Source organism: Brienomyrus brachyistius, chromosome 4 (genome assembly GCF_023856365.1).
Source record: "Brienomyrus brachyistius isolate T26 chromosome 4, BBRACH_0.4, whole genome shotgun sequence".
Taxonomy (NCBI): Eukaryota; Metazoa; Chordata; class Actinopteri; order Osteoglossiformes; family Mormyridae; genus Brienomyrus; species Brienomyrus brachyistius.
The window spans coordinates 6,479,207-6,492,775 of NC_064536.1; the positions used below are offsets into that span (position 1 = coordinate 6,479,207).

Consider the following 13,569-nt stretch of genomic DNA (forward strand, 5'->3'; position numbering starts at 1 on the left):
GGCTCTTGCCCTTCCAGGATACCAGACATGCCCTCCTCACCTGTCTGAACTTCCACTCCTGTTCATGCTCAGATTCCTTGTGTTTCAGAGGGTCCTTGAAGAGCAGCTCAGAGTCCAAGGGGATGCTGGGGTCAAACATGTCCATCTGCTGCTGCTGCTGCTGCTGCTGCTGCTGCTGCTGCTGTTGTTGTTGTTGCTGTTGTTGTTGCTGCTGCTGCTGTTGCTGCTGCTGCTGTTGTTGCTGTTGCTGTTGCTGCTGCTGCTGTTGCCTTTTCATGGACTCATTGGACATCTGCACTTTGTTAATGCGGAGTGCGGCCCTATTGTCTCGAGCCTTTTGCTGAAAAAATGCAGCAAACAATAAGAACATAAATTTACAAACGAGAGGTCATTTGGCCCATCAAGCTCGTTTGGGGAGAACTTAACTAATAGCTCAGAGTTGTTAAAATCTTCTCTAGCTCTGATTTAAAGGACCCGAGGGTTTTTAGCTTGCACTACACTAACAGGAAGACTATTCCATACTCTATCTACATGCTGTGTAAAGAAGTGCTTCCTCAAATCCAGTTTAAAATGTCCTCCCGCTAATTTCCACCTATGGCTACAAGTTCTTGTATTTGAACTAATACTGAAGCAACTATTTGGTTGAACAGCATCCAGACCTGTATCTTCTATATTTGACAAAAAAACCGCAAATAATCTGTAAGCATCAAGGTGCAGGGCAACAGTTTTTTGTGAATGAAATCATGGTAAATATGTAATGCTTCATCTCTGGCCACATCAAACTGACATGTTCATTTCTATAAAAATATCGGGTAACCAAAGTAAGTCCTGTCATCGTGCCATCAATGTTTCCCAACCCGGTCAATGTTTTTGCTCCCTCCAAGTCCCTGAGGAATGGGTTGAAAAACACTGACCTAGAGCACCAAAGACATAAGGTATGTATCACCCTAAGCCAGGTCAGCACTGGGAGGGTTCAGCTGTAATAAAAACCAGCACTCTTGTCGGACCCTCAGATCCATCCCAAAAAATGCTAATTACAGATTCTTTAAAAGCCTGTCTTACCACATATGGTGCCCGTTCCTGGGAGCTGGCTTTTCGCCACAGCTTTGCAATTTGCTTGACTCTTGTAGACCAGTCTGGATGAGCAACATTTTAGGAGGCATTACAAATAACATTGAAGAAAGGCAGAGGATCTCCATGAAATATGCGCTGAAAGAGGCTGAAGCAGCTTTAAGGAGCTGAAGGTCCTGGATCTTACCTGGAAATTCCTCCTTGAGGCCGGGGAAGTTCATGTTAGTGTAAAGGACAGGGGCCACTGTGGCTGCCTCGCCCAGCGATTCCTCCTTCTCCCACTTGAGGGTGTTCTTCTGGGTGTTGGACATGGTGTCTGTCTCGCCCTCGAGCGAGGGGGCGGGGCCAGCTGCGCTCCATGGGCCTGCCGGCTCTCTGGGCATTTGCCGAAATGTCTTGTCTCTGTGGAAAAAGAGCGTTGAAGGGCAGCGTTGACTAAACTTGGCCATAGGCTGAAGGTCCCAAAGAAACATCTGGAATTTGGTCATTTCCCTGGCAAGCAGCATGTTGACAGTGCCTGTTGTTTACTTGGTGCACGTATTACATTTGCCATGTTAGCTATGTACAGTACCCTGCGGAACATCTGCCAGCTAAACAAACAAATTGCAAATGCAAAACAGACCCCCCCAGACCCCTTATCTGGTGGCTGCTCAAGCCTGCCGCAAAATGCCCAAGGAAATGAGACACTTCTACTCTGCCGGCAGAAATGAGACACCTCGAGCTAGCGAAGGTAGCAAGAGAGACATTAGCACCTCATGCCATCGTGGAAAGGCAGGCACTGAACAGGAGGAAAGGTGTTTGGGACACACGCGCCTCTCCCAGGATTCACAGACACTGGAGGGAAGTTTGGGTTCTGTCCCATGAGACCATTCATCATCGGCATGCGTGGAAAAATGGCATTTCCTGTAAGGAAAAACAGGCCAGCGTGAAAACACTGGCACTGCATCAAGCGCACCAAGATCCGCTTTCTCCCAAAAGTGGATTGCAGATTTCTATGCATTTTAAATAGCATTAAATCAGTATAAACAGTATGCACGTATATGAATCCCCACTTACAAATCCTTTTCAAAAGGACTGAATCCATTACCGAAGATAGTAACATACCTGGGTTTGACAGCGGCATGGCTGAGGATGGTGGCACCTGAGGCAGAGGAGGCTGGCTGGTGCTGGGACTCAGGACTGCTGTGAAAAGGTCTTCGACATCCTTCCCCTCCAGCTCTACAGGGGTCAATGGCGAGGGTTACTGGTGTAACATGCTAATTGATAACAGAATATGCAAGAGTCCAAGACAACAGACCTGGAATTTGCTGAAGCCTGCTGAGAATCGCACCTGTGACGGGAAAAAAAAAAAAAACAAATCCTCATAAGTAGGTTTTAAATCAGAAAGATCACGGAGAAAAGATGGCATTTGGAATTTCGGTGTTTCCAGACTGTGCATATGGGTCGAAACACAAACTGCTATACAAATCACTAAAGCCTAAACGTGTGACATCACATTACTCATCACTGAACTCCCATATGAATTAAACTAACATTTATGCTATTAACCACCTGCAATATTCCAGCAGTTTGCATGTTTCTGCACGGACAGAAGGCTACCTGCCTTTATTACTGATACGGAGAATGAACCACCCTTACCATCAGTGACCATTTTGTCCAGCTCGGGACTCAGAATCCCATCCAGAGGCTCCTCCGGTAGAGGTCGGGCTCCTCGCCCGGGGGGTGTCGGAGGGACTGTGGCAGAGTCGTCTGCAAGGGGGCCAATGCTCAGACCAGCTAGTAGGGTCACACACAGATGGAGACGCACGTATTAAAATCCATCCCCTGACCAGATTCATAAAGGTTTTTTCAAACTTTTGCTCTGCACAAGTGCAATACTCGTGTATCCACTCTCTGGAAATGTTCATAGTTGCAAGCCGCACACTTTGCGCATGTATTTTTATTAATGATATCAATATGAATGATTAGTCTGATATTCCCAGCACACATACCACAGCAGTGAGGTTTGTGACCCTTTCTCTCTGTGTTTCACAAATTCAGACCCAGCTCACAGGGTTGCCTTTGGTCAGCTGGCTGGTGTGAAATTTGAAAGTCTGCACTCACATACATACGTATTTACATGTATGTAGTAGTTTTATTACCTTGCGGTAATACCTGCGGAGGCGCACAATGGTATCAAATGCATCATAAACGTGCGAGCAGACGCGTCGGCTAGTATGCATGCGGAGAAATATGAACCAGCTAAACAACAGCCCATCCAGACTGGGGAAAAGAAGATCTGGCAACCCATCCACACCAGGGTTGCCATGTAGAGATACAGGAAACAAACGGGAGTCAAAACGTCAGCTGCCTAATGAGACTGATGCATCCTCTGCTTTGCTGTGGTACTTGGAGGCCAGAGCAGGCAGAATAGTGCTCAGCTGAGTGGAAAATTACACCATGTCACTCCGATAAGTAAGGATCATTAAAAACAGAGCGGATTGATTCTGTCAATTTCATGGGTACGGCAGAGACTAGTGAGCTAATAGTAAAGTTATTATTAATCCGCTAAATTAACTGATAACTGCCTTGGTTACACAAACGTTTCAGGCAGGCAATTAATGAAGAGATCAAGTACCAGCACCTGCTTTAGACATTAAACTGCTACAGCTGTATTTTACAGGCCAATCAAATATTCAGATTTTTGACTAAATTAATGCTCCTATATGAAATTAAACTACTGAGCCCCCAACAGCAGCCTTGGCACTGTGCTGCTCTGTCCGTGTACGGAATTCCAGTGATTAGTACAGTACCAAGATTGTACTGTCAGAGACTAGGGCCACACTGGAAGACGTTTGTCAGCACTGACCCCTGAACGAGCGACTCAGGAGTACTAGAGTATGAACTCTGGCTGAATTTATAAACCTGACTGATGAATTATTACTTAAATTGTACGCACACAGATCAATTTACATATTTAAGCAGTGTTATCACATGAAAGGACATTAATAGAGTAGTTAGACTACTGCTACACACCATAATGACGCTATGGAGATTGGAGCGGGGTTGGGGCACATGCAGGGGTGTGCTGTGCTGCAGGGGAGGGGGGGGGAGAGGTTGGGGCCACTGGTACTAAGCCATGGTTAAGCCATGGTTCATTCCTTACCAAATGGAGAGGTGCAGCTCTCGACCTGGAAACGGCTTAAATGAAGACCTAGAGGAACTGGACAAAACAGTGAATGTGATGATGGCGTGGATGGAGAGGTAGGACCAGACAATGGCAAACCATGGGGGGGGGGGGGGGGGACATGACAACGGCCCGTGTCCATGACGACGGCTCACCTCGATGCTCGGCTGGCTTCACCAGATCCCCCGACAGCATTCCCAGGATGTCGTTGTCCGTGGTCAGCACCTCCGACAGGTCCAGCAAGGGGTCCTCGGTGCTGGCTGGGGAGGCACACAGGCACGCCGGTTCCGCTGACTCGCTTTTACATCGTGCGTTAGCTTTCGGCACTAATCTGCGGCTAATTCTGCAGGAGTCACACTCGGGCAGCGTATCCCTGCAATCTGGAAGGCTACAGTCGATCCAGCGGCCTTTATAAGCACGAATGATTCAAAACATTTTTGAAAAATGGTTCATTGTGTTGAATCACGGAGGCTGGGGAGAGACCCCGGGGGCACTGCTGAGCCGGTATTGTCGATACAGGGAGCGCTGGATGTGTCTAGAGCAGTGCCATTAAGTCACCTCCCGGAGGCAGTAGATCTGACTGAGCTCATTCATTCCCACTCAGAATTGATTAGATAGAAGGAGGACGGTAATTAGCTTTGCTGCCAGGCCGGGTGATTAGGCCTAACGGGTCACTGATGGCGAGCAGAATCGTTATTATTATTTAGAATTTTTTTTTTGGTATCACTACATTAGCATAGCTTATGTTTACAAAGATCAGCAATTGAACACTTTATCCATTTAAACAGCTGTATATTTTGAAGCCTGCCTGGTTAGCAAGTGGTGGTAACGTGAGGTCTTTGGGGTGTCCATCTCGGCGTGTACGTACGCAGAGGACCGGATTTGGCAGAGAGGGGCGGGGCGGCTGAGCCGAGCAGGGGGCCCGGGTGGCGGTCCAGGAAGCCAGCGTGGGCGGGCTTGCTGTCGGACTGAGCCCGGTCGTCGTCAGAAAGCCCAGGCTCCAGGGACTGCCGGTTCTGCTTGCTCCTGTCCAGCAGGTCCTTCCCAAAGAAGGCTTCCTGTGAGGGATCAGGGCAGCAATGAACCACGGTAACGTCTCAGAAAACAAACGCGACGCAGATATCGCGGCCCGGCAACCAAACCGCATCCGTGCAACACTCACGAGGGACACGCATAAGGAACGCATGCCAGCCGTCAGAATCATCAAATGTCAGAATCATCAGATGTCAAAAATCATTAGATTTTGGAATCAAATATCAGAATCACCAGACATCAGAATCATGAGATATCAAAATCACCAAATATCAAAATAACCAGATATCAATGTCAGAATCACCTAAACTGCAGATGATGTTTAAAGCTAATGAGCTCGCATCATCCACCTGGGCTCAAAAAGGATGTGCATATCATTACGTTTTTTTGTCAATGACTAATCAACTCTACACAGATACTAGTCTGTAGTGTGCTCACACAGGTGATGGACAGAGTATGTGCAAAACACCTTCCCTCTTTCATTTCTGAAGCGAAACAAGCTGTCTTTTCTTTTAAAAAAAGCAGAAGAATAATCCATTGCATTGCAGAGACAAATGAGAACTTGAAACCCTACATTCTCCATTCAGTATACAAATCTCAGAAACACTGCCGATTCTGCGGTATGGATCTGTCAGGTTAAACCCATAAACTCAGCAGCTGTGTGGGTCACGGCCACATCCCCAACGTCCTGGCCTGACGTTGTCAGATGGCCATTAATGGAACAGAAGAGATCAACCTGCATGCCTTTTCGCATAAACACAGCAAACCCCGCCCCCAAAGGCAATCGAACCTGCAGGTACGAGGGGAATTCCTCTTCCAGTTTGCTTCTGCGCTTCCTGTAACGCTTCTTAGCTTTTTCTAGACCCTCGGAGCCAGGGGCAGTCTCGTCTACTGGCGTATCTGGCATCTCAGTCCAACCTTCAGTGACCGAAAGAGGATACAGTCACACAGGGAGCTCACATGAGTACCACAAACTCCGTGTCATGGCAGCACCTCAAACAACAAAGGTCGACTAATCGATTTTAGAAACATGTGGATGTGAACGCAAAGACTGAAGCTGGGGTGGGGGATGTGCGCACCTTCATCCTTGCCGAGAAGGTTCTCAGACACAGAGCCTGAGGAATCCTTCCTGGTAAGACAGCGTTTGTTCTTCCCTTGGCCAGTTCGACTTCTCTGTCGTACCATGAATCCACCAATGCCTGCAGTGGCCAATCAGAAGGCGGGACATCAGCTCAACCACACACAATGTGACCGAATACGTAATAAGCTCCAACAATTTGCGAAGAAAGAACTTTCCACCAAGTCCGCATTGATTCCAAGCAGCCATGCTGTAATAGCAGACAGTAGAGTTGAGCCGGATACTCGGCTGAAACTAGTATCCGGTACGGATAAAGCGCTTTTGACGAGTACGAGTATCATACGAGTAATACGAGTCAATATCTGTGCTCGGATTGAATAATAATTCTCATTGGGTAGCTGACTGTGTCTGCGTTCTGTGATGGACCAGTCACAGCGCCCCTCCCCTACACACATACAGATTTATTGTGTTGCTGTGTCCCGCTCTGCTCACTCACACACAGAACACCGAGAAGAGAACAGCGCTCTCTCTCTCTCTCTGTCTCCCCCTCAGTCACTCAGGTTTGCGGGTTTTTTCCGTTAACGTTTAGGGTTTCTTCAGCTTCAGGTTTGAATTTTACTTTGGTTTGTAGTACTTACTTATTAACCAGTAGAGTTTTGGTAAACGTGGGGTTTGTTCAGACGTGGTGCTTGGTAGAATGCGACTCGCGTCTCTGCCTGTCGGAGATTTTTTTTTCTTTTTTAAACCGTCTACTGGCTCTAACCAGTTTTTTGACTTTACGCACTGAGTGACACTTTCTTGCTGTATTTTATAAAAAAAAAATAAAGGTAGTTGTGGTGTAAATAATATTACAAATTAAGCTACACACACACACACTGCCCCCCCCTCTCTCTCTCTCTCTTACTCACTCACACACTCACACATACCTGGTGTGGAAATAATAAAAAAAAGAACCAAAAGAAATCACACTGATCATAGAAAAATTAAAAGTTAAAAAAAGAAAGTTATGTTGAGATGAAAACTCTTGTTCATTACATTTTACTTCATAATTGCAACCGCATGTGTTGTATTCAATTGTTGCAAAACTTGTTCTGTATATAGTTCGTTTGTTATCGTGATCAAAACCACTGATCTGAAGCTCAATGCTGATGCTGTCATGTAAAATAGTTTTCTAATCAGCAATAAATATAACAATTTCTGATCAACCCATATCAATTGCATGCTTAAAATAACATACCGGTTAAAGCCCCGCCCATTTCAAGACAACCCAACCCACTTTCAGGTTAAATCCCGCCCACTTCCGGGTTAGGCCCTGCCCAGTCCGAGTACAGATACAGATACAGATAATTCATATGGTTAACAGATACAGATAATGCTGTACTCGCTCATCCCTAGCAGACAGGTTACTCATTTACCTCTGAATATTAGAAAGTCCTGACATTGTGTGTCACTGGAATCTACAAATCTACATAAACAATTTCAGGAAAAAAATAAACCTGAAAAAATACCATACAGCTGACTCAGCCCAACTGTCTCCAAGGAAACCGTATGCATTTCATTCTGCTATTAGATGATCTAGCTCAGAGCTGGTGAATGTTATCGCTGATAATCGAACCATGATCTGTGCTAGAGGGGGAATCGCCTTTCCTGGCTGCTACAGACGCCAATCAAACCTACTAATAAATACAAATTCCTGGTCGGAATTTTTGGAGGGCTGAAGCTTCTACAGATTTTTCCCTTTAAACAGTTAGCGTGCTCCACACTGAGCGGCAAGACTAAGCCTGGCTTAGTCGAGCTTAACATGCCACGCAGGAAATAGACACTCATACCGATCATTTGCAAGTCCACTGCATTTTTGGTTACCTCTCATTACGGTCAAAGGAAGCCCTAATTCAGGGCCACTGCCAGAAGAATGAAGATCTACAGAATGGCTAACTAGCAACCCATGCCGATACGCACAATAGGCGTTACCCAGAATGCCTCTGCAAAGAAGCTGTGCCCATCCGGCACCCTACCTGGTCGGTACGGTTTCCTCTTCCTCTTCTTGGCCCCGTCGGCTCCCTCGGGCCCTTTGGAGTCTTCATCAGCAGGTTCCCGCTCGGGGCTGGAGTCTGACTTGCCATCACAGTCCAAAAGTTCACCCTCTAGTGGCAGATCAGCATCGACAGGTAAACAACTGTGATCGCCCCCTTCCCCCACCCACCCACTTCCAGTAACGTGAATTATATCCACTAGGCTCAACAACGACGCAACATCATCGGTGTCTTGAAGAACTCAACAGGCCATTAAGAGATGCTCAAGTGTTGCTTTTTGTCGTCGGAGATCTACACTTTCTGACTCTGGAATCACCGTGATGCATTTGGACATAAAATCAGTGAGGTTTCTGGGAAGTCTAGGTCATCGTTCACCTTTAGCTAAGTCAGTCACGGAAGGGTCATCTTGTATCCAACACAGACAGTTCAACACCAAACAGTCTAGACCAGTGTTTCCCCATCCGGTCCACAGGGACCCGCAGACGGTCCACGTTTTTGCTCCCTGCCAGCTCCCAACCGAGGACCAGGTTGGGAAACAATGGTCTAACATTTAACCCATAGGGGGCGCCAAAGGGGGGTAGCAGTTTCTCCAGTTAAGATTTTGTGAGCTTCACCATCCCCCCCGAGCACAGCAGTCGGTGGGAAGCTCAGGCCATAATTTCCTCGAGCACCGTAGCGCTCATCTCACTGGGAAGCCCAGACTGCAATTTGCCAACTGCGGTTTTCAAAGATTTCCCCCCATTAAATTTTATCGCCAATACTTCCCTCCATCCCCTTTTCTCCACGGGAACAAATCAGCACCAACTTAGAGGCGGGAGAAGACGATCACATTAAAATACACCTTGGTTCGCCGGCTATTTCCAGCTACCCCCTACCCCCCCCCCCCCCCATCTCCTGCACACGACCTCAAGAGAACTTAAGCTACGATTGCGTGAACAAGCGTGACTGTAAAACGCTAGATGAATATGCTGCCGTCCGTTCTGGGTATCGTTGTATTGACTGGACGCACCCTGCATGTGTACCCAAAGGTGACCCCTACTGGTCCATGCATTCTCATCATACCGGAGAGCTCAAGAAAATCAGTTTCCACAGCTACCTCTGCTCTCATCCAGCTCCCCGTCGCGGGAGTGCTCGGACTGCGGGTCCGCCGGGGCCTGCAGCACCGCCACGCTGTTCTGGTTGATGATCCGCAGCTTCAGCTTGGGTTTCGATCGCCGGCGCCGAGGCCCGTGGCCCGCCAGGCTCTGCAGCTGGCACAGGCCCAGCTCCGTCAGGCACACGCCGTCTTGGGTGTACGTCCGGCCCGGCTCTGCAGACAGGCGAAGCCCATGGTTACTCGGCAGCATGGGGGGATGGGAGGGTGCATGAAATCAGAGCGTAGCTTTACCAAGCTCCTTGGTCTTGGTCATGATCTGCGGAGCAGGTATGGGCTCCACCGGTTCGGTGACGATCTGGGTCGCGGGCACGGGAGGGGGCAGCAGCACTACAGAAGAGGTAAGGAACACCATAACGGAAGGGCATCTTCTCAGACTAACGGCATCATACACCAGTGAGGCCTTCGCTTTGGCCCACAAACCCAAAGACCGACCTCCACACGTAAATCAGTTACTATGAACCCACGGTCAGGGGCACGGCCTACCCTGGGACGGTGCCGTCTGTGCCCTGCAGGTGCTACAGTCGAAGCTACTGTCGGGCGCGTTCTCCAATTCCTCCTCAGAGTTCAGGCCTATGCAGGAAGCGTGGATCCACCTGGCCAGGGGTGAGGTGGTGAGGGAGGCGGGTGAGGGAGGCGGAGAATGCAGGTAGCCGTTTTGCAGCAGGAAGTGTTAACATGGGTGCAATAATACACTGTTATTGCTAAGTTTTGCTAATAGCAAACTTAAAGGACCTCCCCCAGAACACTAACTCCGCCCTTTGAAATATCACCGCCCAGCCTGGGGAATGTTCCTGCGATGCGAATCCTTTTGCTGCAGCCCGCCCACCTGTCACACTGGCGGCACTGGATGATGAGCTCGTCTTCGCAGTAGCTACGGGCACAGAGTGGGCACGTGGCCAGGCTGGCGCAGGGGCCGCACTGTGTGTAGTTGTTCTGCCACTCGCAGCGCAGTCCTGGAGTTGTGGCGCCGCACTGCGTACAGGAAACGCACCTGCGGGGAGGGAAAAAAATCATATTTACTGTGCTGTACTGAGCTCTCTCAGTGCAATGACAGCATCCAGTAAACGAAATTTCAGAGTTTGTCTGGCCAGGCGTGGCGTGCGATGCACGTGCGCGTGTGCATGTGTGAGACTCACCACTTGCACTTCCAGCTGCCCTTGGGCACAGTCTGCAGGGGCGGGTCCAGGCAGTAGGTGTGGTAGCTGATGTCGCAGTCGTCACACAGCAGCAGGCGGCCCGGGTCTGTGGCCTGTCCACATGCTTCGCACACCGTGCACTCCAGACAGCGCCATCCTTTGCTGAGCACCACCTTGGTGATCTGGCATGGGGGCAGATGGAACAGACCATGGATATGAGAAAGAGACATAGGGGGCGGGGCTAATGAAATGGGTAAAGGGGGATGTGATGTGGTGAGAAGGTGATTGAGGGGGCGGGGCTAATGAAATGGGTAAAGGAGGATGTGATGTGGTGAGAAGGTGATGGAGAGGGCGGGGCTAATGGAATGGGTAAAGGAGGATGTAATGTGGTGAGAAGGTGATCGAGGGGGCGGGGCTAATGGAATGGGTAAAGGAGGATGTGATGTGGTGAGAAGGTGATGGAGAGGGCGGGGCTAATGGAATGGGTAAAGGAGGATGTGATGTGGTGAGAAGGTGATTGAGGGGGCGGGGCTAATGAAATGGGTAAAGGAGGATGTGATGTGGTGATAGGGTGATCGAGGGGGCGGGGCTAATGGAATGGGTAAAGGAGGATGTGATGTGGTGATAGGGTGATCGAGGGGGCGGGGCTAACGGAATGAAAGCGAGGGGATGCTCTAGGCAGGTCTGGCACATGCTGCATCACCTCAGGCCGGGTCTGGTCCCAGCAGCTCTTTAAAACTTAGTGATAATTAACTGCAGCATTTATAGCTATTTGGCTCTTGACCAGGTCTAGGGTATGCAGAAAGTAAAAAAAAATAAAAATAGCGCCATTCACTCATTCACTTAAGACCTGGTTACGACGCACGTCTTTCCTACGATAAAACTTTTAATAACGCGATAAAAAAAAAAAAAAGACTAACGTCAAGGCTCCAGTCCTCAGTATGAGCGACATAGAGAAATTACTTTTCTTCCAGGAAACGGGAAGCAGTTCAGCACACACACCAAAAGTGGGGAGAAGCACTCAGACCCGCCCCCATCCAGCCGAACGCGCCTGTGCAGATAAGAATCACATATCCTGCTTAGGAAAACAAAGACATTAATAGATATGCCGTAAGGTCGGCTCCTGTAATCCTTCATGAGACGCCCAGCACATGAATGGCTACCCGAGCCTGGAAACACTGTGTTTACGGTAAGCGGCAGAGTTAATTGATATAGATCAGCGGTGCTCTTGAGCTGAGCCTCGTGGTTTGGGTTTTGCTGGGCCTTTTAATCCACTAACGCGCTCCGCATCACTTCAAAGGGCCCTTAACGCTAACGCAGGGCACCTTGCAGGGGTGTCGCTCAGGTGCACCTCCCGAAAAGCTCGTCTCGCGCCTCCCAAGCTTAAAAACACAGCCTTTATGCCTGCGATTGTGCGATAATAATGTTATTAAATCGCTCTTTTTCCAAAGCGACTCATCCGGCTTACGTTTTACCCGTGCACGCAGCTGGATAATTAGCAAAGCCATCGGCGTTAAGAGCCTCGCTGGAGGGGACGATGGCGCCGCACGGCCTGCTGGGAAGTGACCGCTTAGGTCTCACTGCGTGACGGAGGGATGGCAGGAGAGAGACGGGGAATGGAGGCTTGGTAAGATGCGTTGCCATGGCGCCAAAGCCAGGTAAGCGGGGTGTAAAACCAGGAGTCTGGTCCGGGAAGTGGGGGTTGGGTTGGGGTGGGGGTGGGGGGGGGGGGGTGCTGTCTTACCTTGATGTTGACACAGAAGGGGTGGTAGCACTGGCCACACTGGGCGCAGGCCAGGAGCCGGCCCTCAGCACCCTGCCCGAAACTACCACAGACCACGCACATGTCCTGTAAGAGGTCAGAGGGGTCAGGCGGCCCACTCCTGTCAGGAGAAACACACACACACACACACACACACACACGCACACACATCTGCATGCAGCAGGAAAACACTGATACAGAATCAGACCCCAGTAGGCTGTGAACAACAGACCCCAAGGCAGGAGTTAGACTGCGAGGGAGCAGAACTACCTACAGGAAGGAGGACACAGACTGCAGAGGATGCTACATTAGATATAAACACTATATTCCCTCTCCGTGGTCGTCGATTCACCTGTAAGACCGCCGCCCACTCCCTCCCCCAGGCACCGGCTCGTCCCCCCCCCGCGCTGCCTCCAAGAATCACGGCCCCTCGGGCACCAAAATGAAAGGGACTTATGAAGGGGAGACCCACCTGCTTGAGGGTGAAGCCGTCACTGCTGGAGAACATGACCATGGTGCTGTGCATGGCGCTTTCCTCCTCCTCCTTCACCACGTACACTGTCTCCGGGATGCTCACCTGGGCCCGCAGAGAGCCAGCCGCATAACCAGGGGGGGCGTGCAAATGCGTCAGCTCTCACACAACTGTAACGCTAAACGCTAGGCTAACGGCGACATGCTATTAATGTTCAATCGAGTGCCGCTACCTCCCAATGGAACTTACTTAACCCTGTTATTCATTAATATCCCCCCCCCCCCGCCCCCCCATCCGGTAATTAATAACGAGGCCTAAGACTTTTAAGAAGGCGTAACACTATTGATGAAAGGTTGCTAAGAACCGTGGTGCTGGATTCAACAGGAAGTGAGCCGACACTGCTGATGATTGGCGGCACTTTAAGTCCCGCCCACTTCATTCACCCCCAGTTACGTAAGGGCAGCATGTCAGCCGACGTGGCCTTGAAATGACACCCTGGAGAAGCTGAGGAGACATACCCCAGGAGCCACGATGGGGGCAACGCCGTTCTTTAGCTTGGAGCGGCCCCGGCCTCCTCTCCCGGACAGGCCCGACCCCCGAGGCCTCCTCTTTCCCGGGAAGCCAGATCCTCGTCCCTGCGGGGAGTGAAATGTCCAGTGTTTC

General features: G+C 49.8%; 1 protein-coding gene across 1 annotated transcript in view; it reads right to left on the minus strand.

Annotated features, from left to right (window-relative positions):
- LOC125739850 (histone-lysine N-methyltransferase 2C-like) overlaps positions 1 to 13,569 on the minus strand; it is a 67,741-nt gene that overhangs the window by 23,356 nt on the left and 30,816 nt on the right. The window contains 21 exon segments of the mRNA XM_049010369.1: positions 41 to 340; positions 1,063 to 1,136; positions 1,259 to 1,473; positions 1,824 to 1,974; positions 2,176 to 2,289; positions 2,369 to 2,401; positions 2,710 to 2,847; positions 4,217 to 4,273; positions 4,393 to 4,497; positions 5,106 to 5,295; positions 6,060 to 6,187; positions 6,349 to 6,468; positions 8,363 to 8,491; positions 9,477 to 9,689; positions 9,768 to 9,863; positions 10,020 to 10,129; positions 10,363 to 10,527; positions 10,673 to 10,854; positions 12,417 to 12,521; positions 12,907 to 13,011; positions 13,425 to 13,541. Coding sequence (XP_048866326.1) covers positions 41 to 340; positions 1,063 to 1,136; positions 1,259 to 1,473; positions 1,824 to 1,974; positions 2,176 to 2,289; positions 2,369 to 2,401; positions 2,710 to 2,847; positions 4,217 to 4,273; positions 4,393 to 4,497; positions 5,106 to 5,295; positions 6,060 to 6,187; positions 6,349 to 6,468; positions 8,363 to 8,491; positions 9,477 to 9,689; positions 9,768 to 9,863; positions 10,020 to 10,129; positions 10,363 to 10,527; positions 10,673 to 10,854; positions 12,417 to 12,521; positions 12,907 to 13,011; positions 13,425 to 13,541 — 2,847 coding nt within the window.